The 22,245-nt window shown below is 41.3% G+C and overlaps 3 protein-coding genes across 20 annotated transcripts in view; all 3 read left to right on the top strand.

The window, feature by feature from the left end:
- The window catches only part of LOC128880331 (protein slit), a 346,273-nt gene extending 332,335 nt beyond the window's left edge, over window positions 1–13,938 (top strand). For all 3 annotated transcript variants that reach the window (XM_054130316.1, XM_054130315.1, XM_054130317.1), the window contains exons 14-30: window positions 223–369; window positions 1,707–1,778; window positions 1,856–1,927; window positions 2,477–2,640; window positions 2,977–3,178; window positions 3,265–3,336; window positions 3,478–3,549; window positions 4,182–4,253; window positions 4,333–4,496; window positions 4,935–5,154; window positions 6,037–6,346; window positions 6,633–6,846; window positions 6,967–7,428; window positions 7,498–7,698; window positions 7,802–7,954; window positions 8,036–8,175; window positions 8,358–13,938. In XM_054130316.1, the coding sequence (XP_053986291.1) occupies window positions 223–369; window positions 1,707–1,778; window positions 1,856–1,927; window positions 2,477–2,640; window positions 2,977–3,178; window positions 3,265–3,336; window positions 3,478–3,549; window positions 4,182–4,253; window positions 4,333–4,496; window positions 4,935–5,154; window positions 6,037–6,346; window positions 6,633–6,846; window positions 6,967–7,428; window positions 7,498–7,698; window positions 7,802–7,954; window positions 8,036–8,175; window positions 8,358–8,444 (2,824 nt within the window). In that variant the 3' untranslated portion in view covers window positions 8,445–13,938. The remainder of the gene's footprint in view (window positions 1–222; window positions 370–1,706; window positions 1,779–1,855; window positions 1,928–2,476; window positions 2,641–2,976; window positions 3,179–3,264; window positions 3,337–3,477; window positions 3,550–4,181; window positions 4,254–4,332; window positions 4,497–4,934; window positions 5,155–6,036; window positions 6,347–6,632; window positions 6,847–6,966; window positions 7,429–7,497; window positions 7,699–7,801; window positions 7,955–8,035; window positions 8,176–8,357) is intronic.
- Window positions 1–22,245, top strand: part of LOC128880339 (zinc finger TRAF-type-containing protein 1 homolog) — a 179,752-nt gene that overhangs the window by 100,647 nt on the left and 56,860 nt on the right. The gene's annotated exons all lie outside the window — the stretch shown is intronic.
- The window catches only part of LOC128880330 (axotactin), a 21,085-nt gene continuing 16,707 nt past the window's right edge, over window positions 17,868–22,245 (top strand). For 9 of the 16 annotated variants that reach the window (XR_008457796.1, XM_054130313.1, XM_054130309.1 and 6 more), the window contains exon 1: window positions 18,176–22,122. The gene's annotated coding sequence lies outside the window, so the exon portion shown is untranslated. Of the gene's footprint in view, window positions 18,130–18,170; window positions 22,123–22,245 lie in introns of those variants that run through there. The other 7 variants (XR_008457797.1, XM_054130305.1, XM_054130310.1 and 4 more) reach the window with 5 other exon arrangements.

Below are 22,245 nucleotides of genomic sequence, written 5' to 3'. Positions count from 1 at the left end.
CGAGAAAATTAATTCAATCGGCCGACAAGATAATTATCTCATTAAAAGCCGGCCCGGGGGCGGTTAGGCGCGACGAACGTCCAACCTATTATTCGAAATAAATTATTCGAACTCGTTTAATGGATCGCCGCCCCGTAGCGCGATTAATTGCTCGCCGTATCGGACGCTTACGATGGACTCTAACTTTCACGTCCCCCGGCTTTTCTTTGTCCTTGCGCCCAGGCTGTTGGCCAACAATGAGCTGGATAAGATCAAAGCGGACGGCCTGTTCGAGAAGCTGCCGGAGCTGCAGCATTTGGACCTCAGGAAGAACAAAATCTCACGCGTCGAGGCGTCGGCCTTTCTGGGGGCGCACAAGCTCACCGACCTGTAAGTGTCTCTGCAACCTCCCACTGTCTTTTTATTTCTGTTTCTTGGTGTCATTCCCGTTGATAAAGGTGGGAAGTCTCGTTAGATTCCACTGTCCTTTCTATCGATTCGAATATTACGCGAGAATTATTTAATGTTTGAATTTTAATGAATTTATCTCGACAATACGCTTTAAACCTGAAAATTTAGTTGCATAATGAGAATATAAAGTAAAATTTTGATAAAGCCTCGCGATAATAGGGGCTTTTGAGGCGAGCACTCCGCAAACAAAGGGACGAGATATCCATCGTCACATATTTGAAGTTAGGTTAATAGCCTCCCATAGCTTTTCCCACCCTTTGCATAGTAAATATGTATTTACCTTTGTTACGCATTACGCCGATATTACACTAATTATTATCCTATGTTATATTAAACATATTTTGTAATACATCTATAGTGTATTTTGTGCTATTCGAACACCTTTGTCAGATGATTATTCGGTCCAGTTCTAGTTTCTACTTAATTCATCGATTCAGTGGAGAATAATTTTCGCACGGGGTAATTTCGCGTGCTCAGATATTGTTAATCGTTTTCAACGAAACGTTTCCCGTTGAGAAAGTTCGGAATAATAGCGGGAGTGTTCGGAATGTCGAGATTACTTGCGTTATTTGTACCTAACTCGATCGGGACTTTGAAACGAGCTTTAACGAAGCAGAATAGGATTTAATTTTCAAAGGCAATTAACGGGACAATGGGTCGATTAATTAGATAGCCCGAGGGGTGGAGGACGCCGGTAGCTCGCGCGTATTTTAGTGCACACGAGCGCGGAAACCGATCTGAAATATCGCGTATCACCGTGAAAAAAGAAATTTAAGTACAATTTCCGGCGGAAACAGAATTTAACGCGAGAAGTTCGGGATGCCCACGATTTTCCCATATCGATGCAAATATTAACGTTACCTATTTTACGAACTATACGACTAATACTAAAAAGTACTCGCCACTGTAACCTCCTATAGCTTCGATTAAAAATAATTTCACTCTTCGACACTTTCAACGCAATCGACACCCCACTGCCCCAAATCGCGCGATATCACGTTTCGTTCCGAGACACGATTTATCGAACGATCTGCCTTAAATAACAATAATTCCCTCGACCATTTTTCCGTCGATTTAACGACGCACCGACGCGTGCGATGCGCGATTCCCATCGACGCGTGAACGAACCACCTTCGAAGCGTGGCAATTTTCCTTTTTTTTTTCTTCAAATAATTTCGAAACTTTACACCGGAAGGGCTGGGGTAGAGGGGGGGAGCGTCCTTGTCACGTGAAAATAACGACTCTTCGCTTCGCAGACTCTTGTCGGAGAACAGGCTGAGGGAAGTGCACAACAAGATGTTCACCGGCTTGACGAATCTTAAGACTCTGTGAGTAGAAACTTTTATGGCGCCTTCATAAAACTGTATCACCGTCGACTTACACCCTTCGTACTTCATTTTCGCAGGAACCTTCACGGGAACGCCATTACCTGCGTCATGCAGGGCGCGTTCGAAGGAATGATGCACTTACGCACCATGTAAGTGTCCTTAAAGGAACGATCCCTCCTTTACTAGCCTCTGGACGTAATTATTATTCTCCGTCCTTCTCGCGAAGTGCTCCGATCGTTTCTGCATTTTATCAAATTCACGAGTCGGTTGCCTTCTGCCCTTGGCTCTTCGAATGATTGTAAACTGCATTGGTAGTTGCGTAATTATTTAGTTAGTATTATTTAGTCGTGATTAAATCATGATTCTTCTATTAACTGCTTTTGGTACACCTTTTGGCCACCTGCACATTCAGGTGGTAAATCACCACTGCTTGCAATGAAATTAATGTGTCATAAAGGCTGGCAATTATTCTTGATTACGATACGCAAAAGTTGCTCGAAGAGTAGGTTAGTAGTTGTCGCAAATTGCATATTTAATCAGTGTAACGTTATACAAGGGCCGCGCGGATCGTGACTGGTTAATATTCATTTTAGTTTTAATGCATTCGCTCCCAACTTCCCTAATACCCGCTGCTAAAATATTTCGTGCTTCCGTGCGCATAATTAATGGCAGTTTAACAAATTGCCTCGCATTTCCAGCAACATGCAAGGCAATCCTTTGTCCTGTAATTGTCATCTCGCGTGGTTCGTTGGATGGCTGAGGAAACGCGACATGTCTGACGTGGTCGGCCACTGCCACGATCCGCCGCGATTGAAGGACGCCGTCATCAAGGATATCCCTCATCACGAGTTTAAATGCAACAGTATGATACTTTTATTCCGTTCAGAAACGAAACACAAATCACTCTTAATCGCTCGAGTACATTAAGATCGCCATCACCGAAAATACGATACGCTACGTTGACCTAACCTCGTCGAGGATACTACCATATGTTCCTTTAAGTTTTAAGTTCACTTAAAAGCGGGGTTACCGAACTGAAGAGATATTTTTCAATGACGATAGAATCTATGAAAATAAACTACAATTCGTTAATTAGAAACGTAGCCTGAAACGATGATACTGAAAATACAATACGGCGTATTTTCTTTTGGAATTGATTCCGAGATTAACGATCCACCGTCTACTTTACGAATCGCAGACGACAGCGTGGGTTGCCTAGGAGACGATTACTGTCCACCCCAATGTAAGTGCGCCGGGTCAGTGGTGAGGTGTTCGAAGTCTCAGCTTACAGAGATTCCACGTGGGATTCCACCGGAAACCACCGAGCTGTATTTGGACGTGAACGACATCAAGACGATCCAGCCAGAGAGGCTGAACCACCTGAGGATTCTCACTAGACTGTAAATAAAATATACGTGCAATTTCGTTTCCGAGGAGGTTCGCAAAAAAAAGAAATACAACAAACCCTCGTTCCCTCTGCTTTCAGGGACCTGAGCAACAATCAGATCGGAATGCTGTCGAACGACACCTTCAAGAACCTCACCAAATTGTCGCACCTGTAAGTTGACTCTCCGGTATCTGAATTGATTTGAATCTGATTTGAGTTTGCCTTGAAACTAACGCTATATCCTTCGTAGTTCAGACTCTGCTATTATTTCCTACGATCCAAATTGTTCACTGTTCGTTATTCGTTTTTCAGTATTATCAGTTACAACAAGCTCCAGTGTGTCCAGCGCAACGCCCTCGCTGGCTTGAAATCGTTGAGAATAATGTGAGTTTCGATTTTCCATTACTTTTCTTCTCAAACAGTACATTGATTTGCATCCTTGTTTCGCATTCGGTATTCCCAATGTTCTCCATAAATCGTGGGCGAAGAATTACTCGAAATAACGCGGCGAAAGGTTCGGACAAACAGGACCATTTTTCTTCCAAAACTTCCGGGTCCGAATGAAACACCGATAGCTTTCAACGCGCTTTGGTTCTTCGTAAATGGAACGAAAGAACAATTGATAATTGGGAACGCATTAAGCATCGATGACGGTATAAACGGAATTTGCGATGTCACGGAAACAATATGTGCCGAATTAACGAGCAAAAACGTCCTCTTTTATCGCCATGATTAGTCATATATTATTAACGCTTATTTGTTTAACGTTTAACGTAATTTTATTTACGGAGCCAATTTGTGAAGCGATTATCAATAATAATAACAAATTATTTTAATGAGATAATTAAATTCCACCTACCGTCGGCGATGCAGCAAGACTAATTGAATAATTCGAAATGAATTTATTCAATGCTTGGCTACGTTGACGCATTTAACACTATTAACACTTCACAGCCAATATACCCAAATATCGTCGACAATTGCCCGCTATCACATAAAATTCCGATTTGTACCAGGTCTCTCCACGGCAACGACATATCCGTGATTCCCGAGGGGGCGTTCGAGGATCTCAAATCTATCACCCACCTGTGAGTATCTCTCACGTTCCTGAAGCGAATGCCACCGCATTCCTCGGCGTCGATAATTCACCAATCGGTGTGTTTATAGCGCTCTGGGGTCCAACCCGCTTTACTGCGACTGCACCATGCGATGGTTGGCCGAGTGGGTGAAGAAGGACTACGTGGAGGCAGGCATAGCAAGATGCATGGAGCCGCCGACAATGAGGGACAAACTCCTTCTGACGACACCTGCGACCGCGTTCCAATGCAAAAGTATGTATCTCCATGACAGATACCGCGATCGCGGCCAACGTGGCCAGTTGCGGCAATCAAGCTGACACAACAGCGACTGAATTACATTTTTCATCGCGGTCCCATTCGCTGATGCATTCCGCAGGATGTCCTGACTACCTCGAATACCTTTCACTTTCAGGCTCTTGAGCCAGTATTTTCTCGTTTTTCTTTTTCTTTTTCTTTATAATCTCGCCACTACGTCGGTTGTTATTTCAGAATAAAGCTTACCATTGAGTCCACATTCGTAAGTCAGCTGGCCACCGTTGTCCAGCGATCGTCCTTATGCTCCGCACGTGCAGATGTTTTTGATTTTCTCACTGGCCCGTGACGCAGTCTGTTTAGTTCATGGTTTTTTGGCCCGTCGTCACAATAGAGTACTAAAATTGCTCATTAATCGTAGACCTTTCTTCCGCGCAGCCAGCCAACAGCCAGCCGAAGTCCTGGCCAAGTGCGACCTGTGCTACACCTCGCCATGCCAGAACGGAGGATTTTGCGAGACCCTCCCGGACCGGCAGTTCCGTTGCAAGTGCGCGCCAGGATATCATGGGGAACGTTGTGGAGATAAAATTGACGCGTGCTATGGAAATCCTTGCAGGAACACCGGAACTTGCAAAGTACTGGAGGAAGGAAGATTCAGGTACCGAACGTCCCAGCCAGCTGCCACGTAGACTTTGGCCAGCTCGTTCGGGTCTGACCTCTATTTGCTCGTTCAGTGGTGCCCGTAGTAGTGATGTCTGCGACGTGTTCTCGTCAGGTTCAAAGTCTTTCGACTTACTTGCCTCCCGATTGACGGTCAAATATATTTGGCTCGTCTGGGAACCTTCCATCTATGGGCATTAGGCATTGGCCTGCTCTGGAATCTTTTCCATAGAGTAACTGCAAATTTCCACTTGAATGAGAATCCTGTCGCAGATTCAAAGTGACGAGTTTGATCCTGTGCATTCAGTGTAGATCGAATGACTGAATTTTCCATACACGAAAGACACGATTGCAGTCAGTAGCTTTGAACAACTGAGTAGCCGTGCACGTAAAATCTTAATGTACTGATTACAGCTAAACATCCATGACTAGTAGTTTTGCGTATCTATCGTAGCACACTGCATCGATCTTGACGAAAATTGAACTTTGCATTCCCAATGTCTGATCTGAGTAAAAGTAAAGTGATCGTAGACTATAGATCGTAGTTTCAGTAGCACTAAATTGCACGTAGAAAAACCGTGCTCTCTTATGTAAATAAACTAAACGGGACCCCTGCACGTGAGCCCCGAAGAGTAGCAGTCAGACGCAACAACCTAACGACGTGGCAGTTCTTAATCGGCCATTTTTCTTCTTCTAAAAATAATTAAATGGCAGTCAGTCCAAGCAAGTTACCATAAAATCACCGAAGAATCCTTCTTCGTGGGCTACAAAGACACGCTCGTGGTTACGTTTGTTGCGTCCGGCGATATCGATTGGCGGATACACCGCGATCGAAGGTCATGGTCAATGTCTCGATTGACGATCAGTCGGTGTGTGACAGTTGCGACTGCGCCCCCGGGTACAAGGGACTTCGATGCGAGAACAACGTCGACGACTGCGAGGACAACAAGTGCGCAAATAACGCCACCTGCGTCGACCTCGTACAGGCCTACAGATGCGACTGCGCCCCAGGATTCATGGGCGAGTACTGCGAGGAGAAGATACCCTTTTGCACAAAAGGGCACGACCCCTGCGAGAACGGGGGCAGATGCGTCGACCACGGGACCCACTATAGCTGCGAATGCCCAATCGGCTTCACCGGCTTTAATTGTTCCACCAACTTGGATGACTGCGTTGATCATATGTGCCAGGTAATTCTTAGATCCTCTTGTAGTCTTCACTTCACAATCGAAGCACGATCACCTGACCACTCAAACCTATCTGTTCCTTTTTCTCACGAGGGGAAATCTACGAAAGACATCATCTCCGACCTTTCTGGGAAAGATCGAAAATTTCCCCGCTCCGCCTAAATGGCGGTGCAAGATTCACTCACTAAAACCTTTCACGATATCCTTCCACATACGAGGGCTTTCCCCTCTTGCACAGTACGACACATCACTTCCCGTAAACTTTCACACACACCATATTATGTTTCAGAACGGTGCTACTTGCATCGACGGCATAAATAATTACGTTTGTAAGTGCGCGGCGGAATACACAGGAAGGTACTGCGAGGCAGCACCCTCGACAGCCATGCTCTACCCGCAAACTAGTCCATGCGCCCACCATGACTGTCAGCATGGTGCATGCTTCCAACCAGCTCCCGCTTCCGCCGCGGACTACCTCTGCCAGTGCCACCCCGGCTACACCGGTCAGTAATCGCGCTTATTACTCATGCAAAAATAAATTTAGTACAGTCATGTCTCTGCTGGCGGCTACACGATCAAATTCATATGATCAATCTAACATTGACTAAATACCTTCTTTCAAGGAAAACGATGCGAGTACCTGACGAGTTTGAGCTTCGTGGACAACAGCTCGCTGGTCGAGCTGGAGCCACTGCGCACGAAGCCCGAAGCGAACGTGACCATCGTCTTCACGACCACGCAGGAGAACGGGGTTCTCCTCTACGACGGCCAGAACGGCGACCACATCGCTGTGGAACTGTTCAATGGCCGCGTTAGGGTCTCGTACGACGTAGGCAACTACCCAACCTCGACGATGTATAGTTACGAAATGGTAGCCGACGGCAAGTCCCACGTGGCGGAACTTCTGGCGATCAAGAAGAACTTCACGATGAGGGTCGACCGCGGTACTGCTAGGAGCATTATCAACGAGGGTCCCAAGGAGTACCTGAAGCTCGTCGCGCCGATGTACGTCGGCGGCGTCATGCCAGAAATCGCGAACGTAGCATTCACGGAGTTCCACTTGAGAAACATTACGAGCTTCCAAGGTAAATTTCCATCCAACGACTCGATAGAGCTTCCATACTCCGAGATTACAATGATTATTGCCTCTCTAGGCTGCATCTCCGAGATGTGGATCAATCACAAGTTAGTAGACTTCAGCAACGCTGCGAAAATGCACCGTGTGACTCCTGGATGCATGTCTAACGACGAGGAGGCTGACGAAGCGCGAGACGTTATCGAACCAGAGGGAATGATGAACAGTGGCAGCAACGAGGAACCCATGCAACAAGAGAACATGGCTCACGAACATTCCGGTGAGTACCTAGGAACCTATTGTGCTCCTCTTTCGAGTGCAACAGGAAGACATTCGATGCTAGAACAACTTTTAGCAAGGGTGAAATGTTAATCCACTTGCAGACATCCTAATGACGGTCTCCGGTACAAATACGGATCCCTGCGCGGGACACGGATGCAGAAAAGGCTCGCAATGCGTGCCCTCGTCTGCAGATAGTCCGTATCCGTATACGTGCCGGTGTCAAACCGGATGGCAAGGACGGTATTGCGAAAAAGGTATAGTCACTTTCGATATTTCCTATTCAAAAGTGCCCTAGTGACCACAACGTAAGTATCACGCGCGTATCTCTATTGCAGCACCGACGTGTCGCAAGGAGCACACCAGAGAGTACTATAGCGAGAATGGGTGTCGGAGTAGACGACCAGTGAAGCTTGCCAAGTGTTGGGGGAGCTGTGGCAACTCGTGCTGCCTGCCACGGAAGACAAAACGACGCAAGGTACGGACCAATTGCTGTATACATTAATATTCGTTAGCTTTGGGCCCCAAAAATGCAGTGAATACATTTCTAAGTAGTATAGGTCTTGCTATGATCAGACATCTATATAAACCAACGTGCCCCTTGTTTTCAATCGAGCAAACAAACACGAATGTCTCCCTATGATCTCGAATTTGTTGCAGGTTCGACTGATCTGCGCAGACGGGATGAGGTACACAAAGGACGTCGATCTAGTGCGCAAGTGCACGTGCACCCGGAAATGCTACTAGCCAGAATGGCGGGACAGAGGGCGCCACAGGTGTTCCATAGATATTCGTCGAGGCGTATCGAGACCGAATGGAGGAAACCCCCGGGAACCAAGCAGTGTCCCAAGTTGAACTTTCTACGTGTGCATACACGGGAGATGTGCCGAGAGTCGATTATAATTAATTCAGAGGGACGAACCTCTCCACCCATGGACCTCGACGCATCCTCGTGAAACGCGTAAACGAAAACGTTGGGCCGCGAACTGCCAGGCCGAAAACGAAGATGGACACACACTCGCAAGACGAACACACTCTCATACACATCCCCCGCATACATACACACACACAGCCGGCTCAGTGTGATATATATTCGAACGAGGAGAGAAGAAAATATATCGTGCGTACGTGGACACGGGACTATCGATATTGGAAACAGTTTAACGCATACTAGGTATTATTAATCGTATGTTTAACGACGAGAGTGGAGAGTGGAAAAACCGTGCGACCATGGACCCAAGATACGCACGTGTTTCGCACGTAAGAGTTTAACGCACTGATCGCAGAAACCACGCAGCATCGTTCGCTCAGTGTGAAATAGATCTAATGAATGATGTCAGTGGTGGATGGAGTATGATCGAATGTAAAGAATTCACGCTTAATATTGCGATCTCTCAGAGTTTTCATTAGACTCGTTACACATTCTGCCAATCGAACTTGGCAAGGTGCAAGGCTCGTTACTCAATAGATAATCTCTAATTTTTATAAAACTCGACTGACCAGGGCATCGAAGTATAGATCGTAGATGGCGCTACTGTGGATTCGCTACAGTGGCGTTACCTGTGCCTCCTTAAGTTTGTATTCAAGTCTGACTGTTCATCAAAAGCCAAACTTTCCTCATTAATTTTTTAGATATTCGACTAAATTCGTGTCCGATATTCTCTATACATCAATCAAGTTTAATAATAATTATGATTATGATCAGAGATTGTCAATTGAGCGATGTCCATTCCTACAAGTAGAAAGAGTAGTTGCTTTCACAATATTTTGACCGGTTTAGAGAAAGTCGTTAAATAAGTCATATCACCCTCTTTGAATGTTCAGTGTTGTAAGTTTCAGTTTGAATAAAAAATTAGTCTGAGAGATCGAAATTTTGCATTAAGAATGCATTAAACATCGGGTATAGTAAATGCTTCGCTAGTAAGCCAAGCTTCGTGCAACTATTTTCCAAATCTGTTGCATGCTCGCAACATTTAAATGCCTGACAATTTATAATTGTAACTTAAGTGCAAACGCAAGTAAAGACGAAAAAAGAAAAGTAAAAAATTAAACGATATCGCATAAGTATTAAAGATGTATAGGGAGCTTCATGTTTCTCCAAAACATTTCCAGTTAATCGTGGTACTTGATGGGCTGTTAGGTCTATTGTCCTCTGAGTAAACGTTTGTATAAACACGTTATTGAACATGCAGTTGCGTTCACACCGGTAAAAAGTGATGAGTGTCTTAAGGGAGAGATTTTTAAACGACACTTTGAACAAAAATTTGAACCCCTAAGACGATTTCTATTTCATTTTGTCTCCTTTGACGATTACGTTTACTTTGTTACTGTCTATCTTAATCATCCTATCGTTTAAGAAACGTTCCTTTGTCGTAAATATTTAACCTCTTGATAATTAGTGAAATAATTTAATACAGTGGAGGAGAGTGTATATTTAAAAGACATACAGTATTTCTTGTCCTTTTCACGTGTTTCGTTGCAACACTGGCAATCGTTCAATCTTCATAACACTCGATTTAAAAACAAAACTGAGCAAAAGACTTCTCCGTCAAAAGAGTAACTTTAGTTAACAGAGCATCAACATAACTCTCTTGTCTCATGAGATGTGGTTCTCAAGTGTGATGACTACACTTTAATCTGCTAGTGCACAACCATAGTATTTGGAACATCAAAGCTGATAATACATAGTTTCAATCATATATGGTTAATATTATAGAAAACTATCTTCTAAATTATTAAGCATCTATGCTGAAAATTATGTGCCATTACTGTCAGTACTTCAATCACTATCGCTGTGCATAAGTGTATTACAAAGTGAACATAGGACTCGAAGAGCTTTCTGTGTAAAATCAACGTGTGCAACTGGATGCTTGAAGAAGGCGAAGAATGACTAGAGCATGCTAACTAAGGTCTCCAAAAAAAGACTAACAGGCTCTCAGAACCTCGAATTCTTCATTCCACGGCCTAAAGCGTTGCTTCGAGGTTTACAGTGCAAATTGCACTTAAAAGAGTCTATGAAAGCGCCAGGTCGAGAAATTATAAGCGACCGCAAGTAGAGAAAAGAAATTGTAAGTCTATGGCGAAACGAATGTAACTAATGTAACTCGGGGGCAGTCAGTTCACGCCCCAGGGGCAGAGGATCGCGTAATTATTTTTGTATGAGCACATTATTTATAAATCAAGACGTCGACGATAAGTTTGCGATTGTTTTCATCAGGGTGGCATGATTCGTTCGAACTACTTAAGTCCCTCTTAATGTTTCGCGTACCTAATTAATGTGTACCTACTCTGCGGATAACTGCATTGCATCTTCCACTGCCAGTATTTAAGTCGTATTTATTCATCACGGACTACCAGAACACAAAACTTTTGGTAGACTTGATCATTATCGATTATTCTTGATGCACTTTCACATAAAGTCGACACTTTTAACCCTTTTGCTGTGCTGCGGTCCACTATCCTGCTACTTACCATTTGTCACAAACACACACTATCTTGTTTGGCAAGCCATCTTTGCGAAGCGCCATATTATTCGAAAAAATAATGACTGTGAACTGTGGACTGTGGACTGTGGAAAGGGTTACAGAAAAAACGAACTCGTAGAGCACGATCGAGTCCTTTGCACTCCTCTTCCGTGAAGATAATCTTCAATGTTGATCAATTTTAACCATTTTTTATCCCTCTGTAACATTTTCACTTACCAAAAACGGCATGGCGATGGCGACGAAGACAAAGCGACGCTATGTAACGAAACCAGTCTTGCTTCTACTCGCGCATGCGCATCGAGAAGAACCATAAAAATATACTGTAGCTGTAAAAGACGATGTGTGGTCAGTTTTAGTTTCAGTTTTCTGTTTTATCATGGTGGGTCAACCCAGTACATTTAGGCTGTTGCACCCTTACTGCCAGTCTTACGTGTCATTCTTACAAAATTGCTCCGATACATATCGATACGTGGTCCCAATTCTTGTATACTTTTGTCATTCTTTGGGGCGACAAGGGCGCCAGAGTAGATACCCTCGCAGTTTGAACTTCTTCCGTTGCTTTTGGCGCCATATTGGTTCCATACGGTAAAATTGAAAAATTGTTGTAACATTCAGACAGCGACAGTCGCATAAAACGTGCTAACAATATGAAGATATTTCTGTGGAGTGCAAAGGGTCACGTCGGTCACCAAAATACTCCACCATGTGCACAGTGTTCAGCATATGGGGATCGGTAAATTTTTCTTAACGTATTTTTAGATTATGTTAAGTAGTATAACCATTCGTATATCGAACGCACGAGAAACGAGTATCTTTATTTTACGTTATCATGCTCGTAACTAGTATTTTCGATGCAGGATTTTATGCCAACGTTCGTATTTCTTTTTTTTTCTTTTTTTTTTTTTGTTGTTGTTTTATAGAATTCTTTACGATAAAATTACTTTATCTACTTGTGTATTCGTTTTTTAAGACAAAGTATCGAACAGAAATGGATGGCAGAAGCGATAACGCAGCATATATTGTAGCACCCGTCGAATGTGTCACTTATTATTACTGATTTTCTCCTTATACGCCGTAGTGAAATAATAGATGTACCATAGCGACGTATTTTACGGTTTCATAGTATTAATAGTGACGTAAGTTGCCTACAGCGTTGCGTTTGAAAATTAGTTTCTTCGCGAATTAGATTTGAATGCGTTCGAGTTTGGTTTCACAGCTACCGATTAATGGAGATTGTTGTTGTTGTTAACACGTTGCTTACCGATCAAATACCTAGTGAATTTACCGTGAATTCCATTAACAAAATTTCGTGAGTTTTACACGATTCAAATTCATCGAAATCCGAACACGATGCGATTGGTAAGCAATGTATCGAGCTGAATATCTGTAAATCAAATTGAGAAATGCATTATAAGACACCATCGGACGTTTTCAAAACTTTCTTACAAGTTCTGCTGAACGCTAACTGAACTCTACAGATATCTTAGAGATCTTCTTCACCGACTCATGGTATCGATCGTTGGCGCCATCTGAGTTTGGCAGGTTTAATGTACCATGTTACCATTCGAGCAATAATCAATTGGTGTATGTCCAAACTTACTTAATAGAAGAATATTTTAGTTGGTTCTTTTGATAAAATTGGAATATTCCACTGTGGATCAAGACGAGTATTCAAATTTCATTTTGTACTAAGTTCATGGTAGAAAATATCCCATGGTTGATCGTGTTTTATGATAAATTGAAAACTGTATAGGACCAAACTCCATTTTAGACTAAATTCTGCAGTACGCCATACAACTTGAAAGAGTTCTAAGGATAAATCCAGTTCATATAGTTAATTAGACACTCCTGTCTGATGTTTAACTTCCTTCGCTATGTGCACTTTAAAGCATAACTTCTTCGAAGTCTTCAAACACACATATGAATGAAGGTATCATAACACGAAAGGACCACCCTAGCTAATCTCAACTCTAAACAAAGATTCTAAACAAGGTCTATGGACTTCTTTGCTCAATTTTTGATCGAATCAGGTTAAAATTCTGTTTGCGTACACTCTGTAAGGAAGAAATTGTTAGCAAAGTTCTGGAAGTGTGTCGATTCTGTTGAAAGCAAGGACACAGAGACCAGGTTAGACATCTGAGACCTGTATCGACGCTGCCAGTTATACGAAGGAAGTTGCGAGGGCCGTAGTCATTAATGAATTCCGCATTCGACCAAACATACGTGCGAGTAATTCTCCTTGTAACGAGAGTAACGTCGCGCTGGACGTTTAACAGAGGAAAGGAGAGAAGATGGGAGGGGTGGGGGTGGGGGTGGGGGGGGGACAGAGACAGATATAGGGTTTTCTACGAAGCTTAACGTCTATACTGGACAATAATGAGGGAAGGAGACGAGGGATTCGGTTAAACGATGGCGATGAGCGTTCGAGACTTGTGATTGCTCGAAATTCCTACGAGTTATATTTGTACATTTACTTTACGAGAAACCTTAATATATTTCACGGATCGGTGGACTATAGCGCATGCGACTGAAGTATACCAGTTTAACGAGTCTTTACGCTTAAAGTATAGCAAATGCTCTCGTTCTCGGAACCAGCCGAAATGTAATTCCTCGTGGGGGGGGGGGTGTCCCAACTTCCGGTTGCCAGGACCCCTCTCGTTTTTTTGGGAAAAGCAAAAGCATTTGTTTCATCGACTCAACCTACCTAAATAACTGTAAACTGCGTAATAAATATAATTATTATTGTTCCTTCTCGATATTATCGTCGTGGTTATTTTACTACCTTTAATTCCCGAGAGACGAGACCAAGATGGATACCGATAACTGGATACGTCAGAACTAACCATCGGGAGCAGAGACGAGCGAAATCTTTGCGAACAAAAGAACGTAACTCGATGTGAATTTATTCGACAAATATATATATATACCTTTTTATTCGAGGGACCGTTTATTTTCAACTTCGAATAAAGAGGACCTTCTTCGAAGCCTTCGGAGGCACACGAAAGCCAAGACATGGATGAAAGCCTTATTCGAAGTTGAAGGAAAACCGTTATTCATCGAATAAAGATATCTTCATTTTAACACGTTCACCCCAGCGTGTACCACCGGTGGGTCGCGCTTGGCTTTCTTATCGGGCTTCGCCGGCTTGTACCACCGGTGGGTCGCGCACGTGCGTCTATCAGACGGGGTGTATCACCGCGCCGCCCCACGGCAACAAACACAAATAGCAGCGCCAGCGTGAATGTGTTAAATACACTTTTGCCATCCAAGGCAATGCCCATCTCTGATCGGACGCAAATACACAGTGAAACAAATGTTTTCTACGACCACGCTGCTTTTTGCTCGGAACCTGGAAAGATTGCTATATTTTACGTGTAGAATTCTAAGAAGAGACACCAACCGACAGTTCCTTTTCACCCGTTGGTCTGTAAATCGCACCGTAACGAACATTCTTTTCGACTCTTACGCAAATATTGATCAACGTTCACGCTTGTTGTCGATTATTTCGCACGCCCTTCGACTTTGATGAATTCTGCGCGAGATTCTGTGATAAACGAATTCTGTTAAGGGAGTATCGGTGAATTTGTCAGAACGACACCCGAGGAATCGACGATCTCGACGAGAATTTCTACGTGTAAGAACCGTGTATGAATGAGGAACTCGGTGTGATTGCGTGACGAAATCGGAGTATAAGTGTGTTTAACGCGCGACACGTTTTACCGATAAATAAAAAAATACAAAAAAAAAGAAAAGAGAAGACGGAATACTGCATGCTTAGAAGTATTATAGCTATACACATGTAGGTATATCGAACTAGGTACTAGCATAAAACGAAATATCTATGTTTATATAATGTAACAAATTCTCGGAGTATGGACGCCATGAAATAAATGTACGTAATGTTTAACAAGCTTGTGGTGTATTCGTTTAACACACATATTGAACAATTCTAGGAAGTAATCTTAATATACAGTGAGTGTAGAAAGTATTCGTACACTGATCGATTTCCAAAAAAACTATGTAAAATTGTAATTTATTAACTTATTTTTTATAAACAATGACATTCTACATATTCTCGGAAATCTCTAGAATAGATAGATTACAAAAAAATAAGTATTTATGTGAGTTGCGAAATTAACAAGAAAAAAGCAATTAATCGATAGAAATATTGAAGCAACAAGTATTTGCACAACTGTTTAATTTTTATAACTTGATTATAGAAAAAAGAAATTTACATTAATGCACAAGTATATAATACTTTCTTCGTGAGATTTCCTTTTGATTTTATAATTATTGTAACTCTTCCAAGCATTAAATTACCTAAATTATTAGTTATTCGAAGTGGGATCTTTTTTCCATTCCTCTATTAGAGCCATTTTAGAAGTACTTTACTGGAAATTTGATGTTTTCTAATTCGTACGGAGCAATAAACTAATGTGTTTACGTTACAAACTCTACTGTAAATGATTCGTCATAAGAATCGTACAAATACTTATTGCTTCTATACTTTTACCCACTTTTCGCATTTTTTTGTTAATTTCACAAATCATATTAACTAGTAAACGTTGTTGGACTATATCTATTTTAGAGACTTCTGAGAATATGTAAAATATCATTGATTATAAAAAAAAGAAGTTAAGAAACTACAATTTCACACAAAAGTTTTTTGGGAAATTGATCGGTGTACGAATACATTCTACACCCACTGTATAAAAACTTTGCTCCATCTTGTATTCGCGACATATGTTCGCGTGGTGCCCCGGATTGTTTGTGTTTGTGTTAAAACCGCCTAGGTGGCGCTGGTGCCGCTTTTTTTTTTCTAAAATTCTTATTTATGGATTTGGTTCAAATTCGCGCCGCATAATATTTAAATAAAAAGAAAGTCTTTGGCAAAATTTGGACTCGAAAGGTAGCGCCGAGGTGGAGTTATTATAGAATAAGAATAGTATTCCACGCGGGTGAAACCGCGGGGCACAGGTAATTAATTATACGAAGTATTATCGATAATTCGTCCAGTCATTTTCCTTTGTGGATACCAGTTTGTTGTTTCAAGTATATCAAATAACTAACTACCGCGATTACGTTGACTGCAGCAATTTCCTGCGAAGAGTGAGAACTTGTTCTTATCGCGCTGCAATCTTCTCAACTGGCGGTTATTATGGATACAGTAGTACGAGACGTAATATGTCAGACAAATCGCGATACTTGGTTTAATGGCGCGTGACAAAAATTGAAATTTACGCTCGGTAACGTCAACGATTACATCTTCGAAACAAATTCCTGAAAAATCGCCTGTCGTCGCCTGTCTCAGCGAATTTTTCTTCGTACACTTTCTCCATTTATCTCCCGTTTTTCTTCGGAATCACCCGCCGTTATATCAGAAAAAGAATTCCAATGAAACCGCCGTGCGTTTACTATCGAGAAACAAGAATGATGGAAAGTGTCGTACGATAGCCGACGTCGTCGGTTTATCTGCGCGTAATTGTTAAATAATTTCCACACCACGCGTCAAATAAAAAGTTCGCGGCCCGAAGCTAAGTGGAATCCAGGGAACATGTAGGTCAAACGTTTTAGCAACAATTATCGCGCGATGATTACGCGTCATTTATTAAGCGGCTGCTGAACGTGTTAAATCGACAATTTTAGCGGGTTAATAATCGACGAGATGTCGTTAACGATCCCGCGTTATTTTTTAATTAAACGCGTCAACGAATTACGGCCCGTCTAATGTAACTTGTTGTAAGTGGAACGAATCGAGGCGTTCGTTAACCGCGTTTATCGAAACCTCGATTTGACAGTTACGGCGGGAGATGAATATTCGATATTTAATTAAACGAACGAGAAACGGTGGTACGCTAAATGTCAGCGTCGTTAAGTTCTACAATAATTGAAGGTAATAACGGGAATGATCCGTAGAATCGAAACTGAACGAAAAGAAATCTCACGTGGCTCGTCTTGTGAGTCACCAGAAGTGTAACAAATAAATCTGACAACGAGATAATAGGCAAATTGGGCCCGCGCGCATCCGACGCGTTATTAGTCGAGAATTAGAAGGTCGCGTTTCGTCCACAACGAAAGGGTTATTGATCCTTCGCTTCCACGAGAAGATTTATTGCCTATTATTCGATTCACAACGTTATAAACAAATTAAAAACGTTTCTTCGTCAATGTTTACTTACACGTATTCGAATTCTCTTCCCTATTATATCAATTACACTTTATACAAGTGTAACGTAGCTTGCGTGCATTTAGAACCACCTGACCTTCAAATGACCTTGAGAGTGGGTATTTCAAGGTCATGTGTCCATCAGGCTAGCACCAATTCTAGAAATCAGAAATCAAAAGCATACTTTGATTTCTTATCATTTTAAACGGTAAGAAAGCGAGATACCTATTTTTTTTAATACATTACTTATTTGTCTACGGTTTGTTTGGGGGATCCCAAGGAGAAGAGGGGATTGAAACAATAGGGTGTTTGGATAGTCAACGAATTGTTGCTCCCCAATTGGTCGTCGCTTCAGCAAAGGAACTCGCGAGTTAACCGGACACTTCCGAGACACCTTTACAGAACTAGACCTCGTGATAGTACCCTCAATTGATACGCGGTTGGCTGCGTGGGTGGGGGAAAAGCCTGTGGCACGACCGCGGCTCGGAGAACGAGTTAACGTGTCAGTCGTAAGCGCGATCTCGTCGCGACGCGTGCTTCCAGAGGTCGAGCGGCCGAGTCGGTTCTCAAACTTCGTCAAACATCAACAAACTGACCGAAACAAAGGCCCTCTTAAGCCGACCGCGATATTCGAACGTTTAAAACCAAGAATTTCTTTGTACCCCGCGAGTGAACCTTTTGTTTTTCACGAATCTTTTGTGATTGTTTATACAACGTGTTTGGTGACGCTTGGTGACGCTTGGTGACGCTTCGTGACGATTTATGGCTATGTTTGGAAAGTGTAAGTAATTTGTTACTTGGGAAGAATTGAAGGTGAAATTTACGGTAACGGTTGCTCTGAAGATCTCGAAAATAATCTAATTATACGAAGAAGAGTTTACGAGTAGTTTAACTGATGGATCCGAGGAAGTATAGTTATGTTAATCTACAATTTTATAGTAGCTTCTATAGTCATGATAACGTATTGTTTTATAGTGAATTGAGTCAGGTCTGGGTTAATCACAAGAAGAAGTGTAGTTGAAGTATAGTTGAAGTATAGTTGAAGTATAGTTGAAGGATAGTTTAAGTATAGTTGAAATAACCCGAGGAAGTATAGTCTTATCAATCTAGAATTTCATACTAGCTTCTATAGTCATATTAACCTAACGTTTTATGGTCAATTGAGTTAAGTCTGGGTTAATCATAAGAAGAAGTATAGTTCAAGTATAGTTCAAGTATAGTTTAAGCATAGTTTAAGTATAGTTGAAGGATAGTTTAAGTATAGTTGAAATAACCCGAGGAAGTATAGTCTTATCAATCTAGAATTTCATAGTAGCTTCTATAGTCATATTAACCTAACGTTTTATGGTCATTTGAGTTAAGTCTGGGTTAATCATAAAAAGAAGAGTTGAAGTATACCTTAATTGATGAATTCGAGGAAGTATAGTCTTATTAATTTAGAATTTCATAGTAGCTTCTATAGTCATGTTAACCTATTGTTTTATGGTCAATTGAGTTAGGTCTGGGTTAATCACAAGAAGAAGAGTTGAAATATAGTTGAATTATAGTTGAAGTATAGTTGAACTGATGAACCCAATGAAGTATAACCTAGGTAATCTAAAATTTCATATAAGCTTCCAACCTAAACCTAACATTTTATACTCAACTAGATCCCCAACTATTTTCAGTTCCAACAAAATGAAAACATACACAATCATATAATTATTCAGAATCGATGACAAAATTTATTTACACGTTTTTTGCCTGCTTCACTTCGTGGATCAGGATTAGGTGACCCAGTTAAAATGTTTTTGACCAAAATCTTTGGCTTATGATTAAAAGCCCGGGGAAAGCAACGCAAACGGGACATTTTTAAAGCGTGACGCGCGCAACGGTGACTCGAGTTCCAGCGTGCTCGGTAATTATTAATCGCACCAATTAGGAGGTCCTCGAACGCTCAATCTCGTTCGTGAAATATATTCTTCGGAGATAGTGATTTCTTTTGTTATTTATTAAATGAGCGTACTCGATGGCTTGAACTTTACATCTTACGATAAATTATTTCGGCGGTGACTAATAATATTGTGACTCTTAATCTACACTTCAGATTTAGCTTGACAACCGCAACAAGTTACACGTGTTTACCAATACGCAACATTATATAATATAGTCAACTAAACAACGATGTTTATAGTAGACAGCGTAGCTGTACTAACTGCAGTGGTTTTTAGTTTGTTGCAATTACTTTGACTTTAAAATGGTCCTCGACAAAATACAACTATCTTTGCAAAAATTTCATTTATTTAGCTACGATAAAATTAGATTCTCTTCGTTGCAATTTAAGCATTTATTTAATTATTTTCTTTTACATACAGTAATCTAGATATAAACGCTTACAATTACACAGAGCCATCAATAAGACTATCTTCTACACGCAACAAAAATATTTGCACATAAATTAAATAATTAAGCAGCTTGTCAGAAGCAAAGATTCTCCATCGTCGTTGTATCAATTAAATCAAATTTTAGATTAATCTTAACTAATTCTTAACTCTTTTCACACCACTTTCTCCATTTTTTATTTCACTCTCGCTGATACTGGGTTATCAACTACTCGATTGATATACTATTGTTATTCTAGACACAATGTAGTCTTATCAATAACTTGTTATGTATCTAGCGATGACCTGATTAATGGTCGAAAGCGTTTACACGCAGATTACGTAAACATATCCCATCTAAAGAAGAATAATTAATGAGTGCTTCAATTACAATTAGCAAGATCTTCAATTTTCTCTTTCTCTCTTTCTCTTTCTCTCTTTCTCGACGTAAGTTCTCTGACAAACTGTGTCACATTATTGACATCCAGATTAAAAGTTTAACACCCCTCGAAAACAATTAGTTTCCGTCGCGTTCGTTAAGACTCCCTTGTTTCATCGACTCGCATCGACCCTTAAATCCCTAAACTTCATTCGCGCCACATCCAGCCGATCGAACAATAGTTGCACAATAGAATCAAATGATTCACCCGACTAATTCACGCTTTCCATTGCTATGCGCGCTGGACGCACAGATTCTAGGAGACAGGCTTCCTTTATGCAAATTGTAATCGTCTCCCTTCAAAGGTTAAGATCGTTGTAGCGCCCTACGTGACTTCCGGTCGCCCAGCAGCCTCTCTTCCTTCTTAATTCTTAAACGAAATCGACGTGTTCAGTGAAACAAGGAATAATTTTCCCGTCTATGAATCACTATTCGATGTTAGGTAGTAGTCTCGTGATCGGGATAAATTATCCACCCTTTATAATTATTTCCACGTCTTCCATCTAATCGTTTTAATTCAACTTTCGCTATTTTTAATTCAATTTTTCATTCAACTTTCCTGTATCTTCGACCTGCTATTTTCAATTGGACTTTCTTTAAATTGCGTTGGTAGCGCTCCATTGTAAATTTTTCAACTTTCAGTATTCTTAATTCAATTTTTAATTCAACTTTACCGTATCTTCGACCCACTACTTCCAATTCGACTTTCTTCGCGTTGGGAGCTCCATTGTAAAATTAATAAAATTAAATTTTAGAAATTCGTACGCACTTTATCCTCGATTAAGTAATTTCGATATTTTTATTCTGGGTTATTCTTAATCTCAACTATTTTTGCAACATCTGATCTCGACGATCTTCTTCTGTGAGAGATTGTTGTACGTTCAGCAACTGTAATTAATCGCGAGTGGTACGCTCGATGCGAATGGGAGGGTGAATTTGATTGCTCATTAGGCAAATGAAGAACAGGCGTTCTCCGGGTTCTTAGGAAGGTTACTCTTTAAAACACGGCCGCTACAATGACCCAGTCGCCAGGTTTGCTCGATATATCGATTTTGCGAGGACAACAGAAGGAGTGCCCACGAGGAGTGTTCCGCCTTACTGCCTCAAAATAAGAAACGCGATACTATTTCGAATAAAAAAAGCATCGTCAAACACATCTAAATAACGTATTACCAATAATCCATACAGGTATTAAAAGAGCATAAGGTCGATCGAGAATGAACGTGCGGCGTTGGTTTTATTCGTGATCAATTATTCAAGAGAACTTCTACCTGCCTTTACTAAAATGTTAGGTCGTTTCATACATTCGTGCCTCTTATTTTTCTGTTATTCCAATTGACATATGAAAATATTCAAATTACCTAGGAAAATTTCTCTCGTTTTACGATATTTTCTCATCTTTCTGACATAGTCATTATACAGTCTCTATACAATTTTTGTAGTTTTATTTATTAAGTATTTTATTAAGTATCGCCTCAATCTACAGAACGAATTTATGGGACGACCTAATATTTACGACTGTAGCATTAGTAAACAAAATAAGCTTCAATCCACTGCTTTTAATCGGACTAATTACTATCGAGACATCCTGATACCTTCGATAGACCGAAATATTTTAATGAAAAATGATCGTGAATGATCGAGTGAAATGTTTCGCAAGTAAACGGGGAGGAATCGTGAAGGGTTAAAGGGTTACGCGAAAAAGCGTCGGTGGCGGCTGAACCCGCAATGATAGTCAATAAACAGTGAGTAAGAGAGAGCACCAGTCGGAGTGGCATTAATAAATTAGTGTCTAGTTGGTACAAGCAGCGGCAGCAGCGGCAACAGGAGCATCGACAGAAGCCGGAGGAACAACAGATAGAAGAGGAAGACGAATAGGAAGAGGTGGAGGTGATGACGATGACGGGTACAATCATGGACACCGACCACCATTCGATTCTCTCACTCGCTAAATTTCAAGCGTAGTCGATCAAAGGTTTGGTATACTTACGTATCTCTTATTCAGGAGAAAGGAGGTGCAAGGGAGCCATCATCCCCTTGTTGCACCAAACAAAATTCAATGCTTTTCTAAGCTTCTCTAATAAAATTTTGTAAAATG

This window comes from Hylaeus volcanicus, chromosome 7 (assembly GCF_026283585.1).
Source record: "Hylaeus volcanicus isolate JK05 chromosome 7, UHH_iyHylVolc1.0_haploid, whole genome shotgun sequence".
NCBI lineage: Eukaryota > Metazoa > Arthropoda > Insecta > Hymenoptera > Colletidae > Hylaeus > Hylaeus volcanicus.
This window is presented reverse-complemented; position numbering and strand designations above follow the sequence as displayed.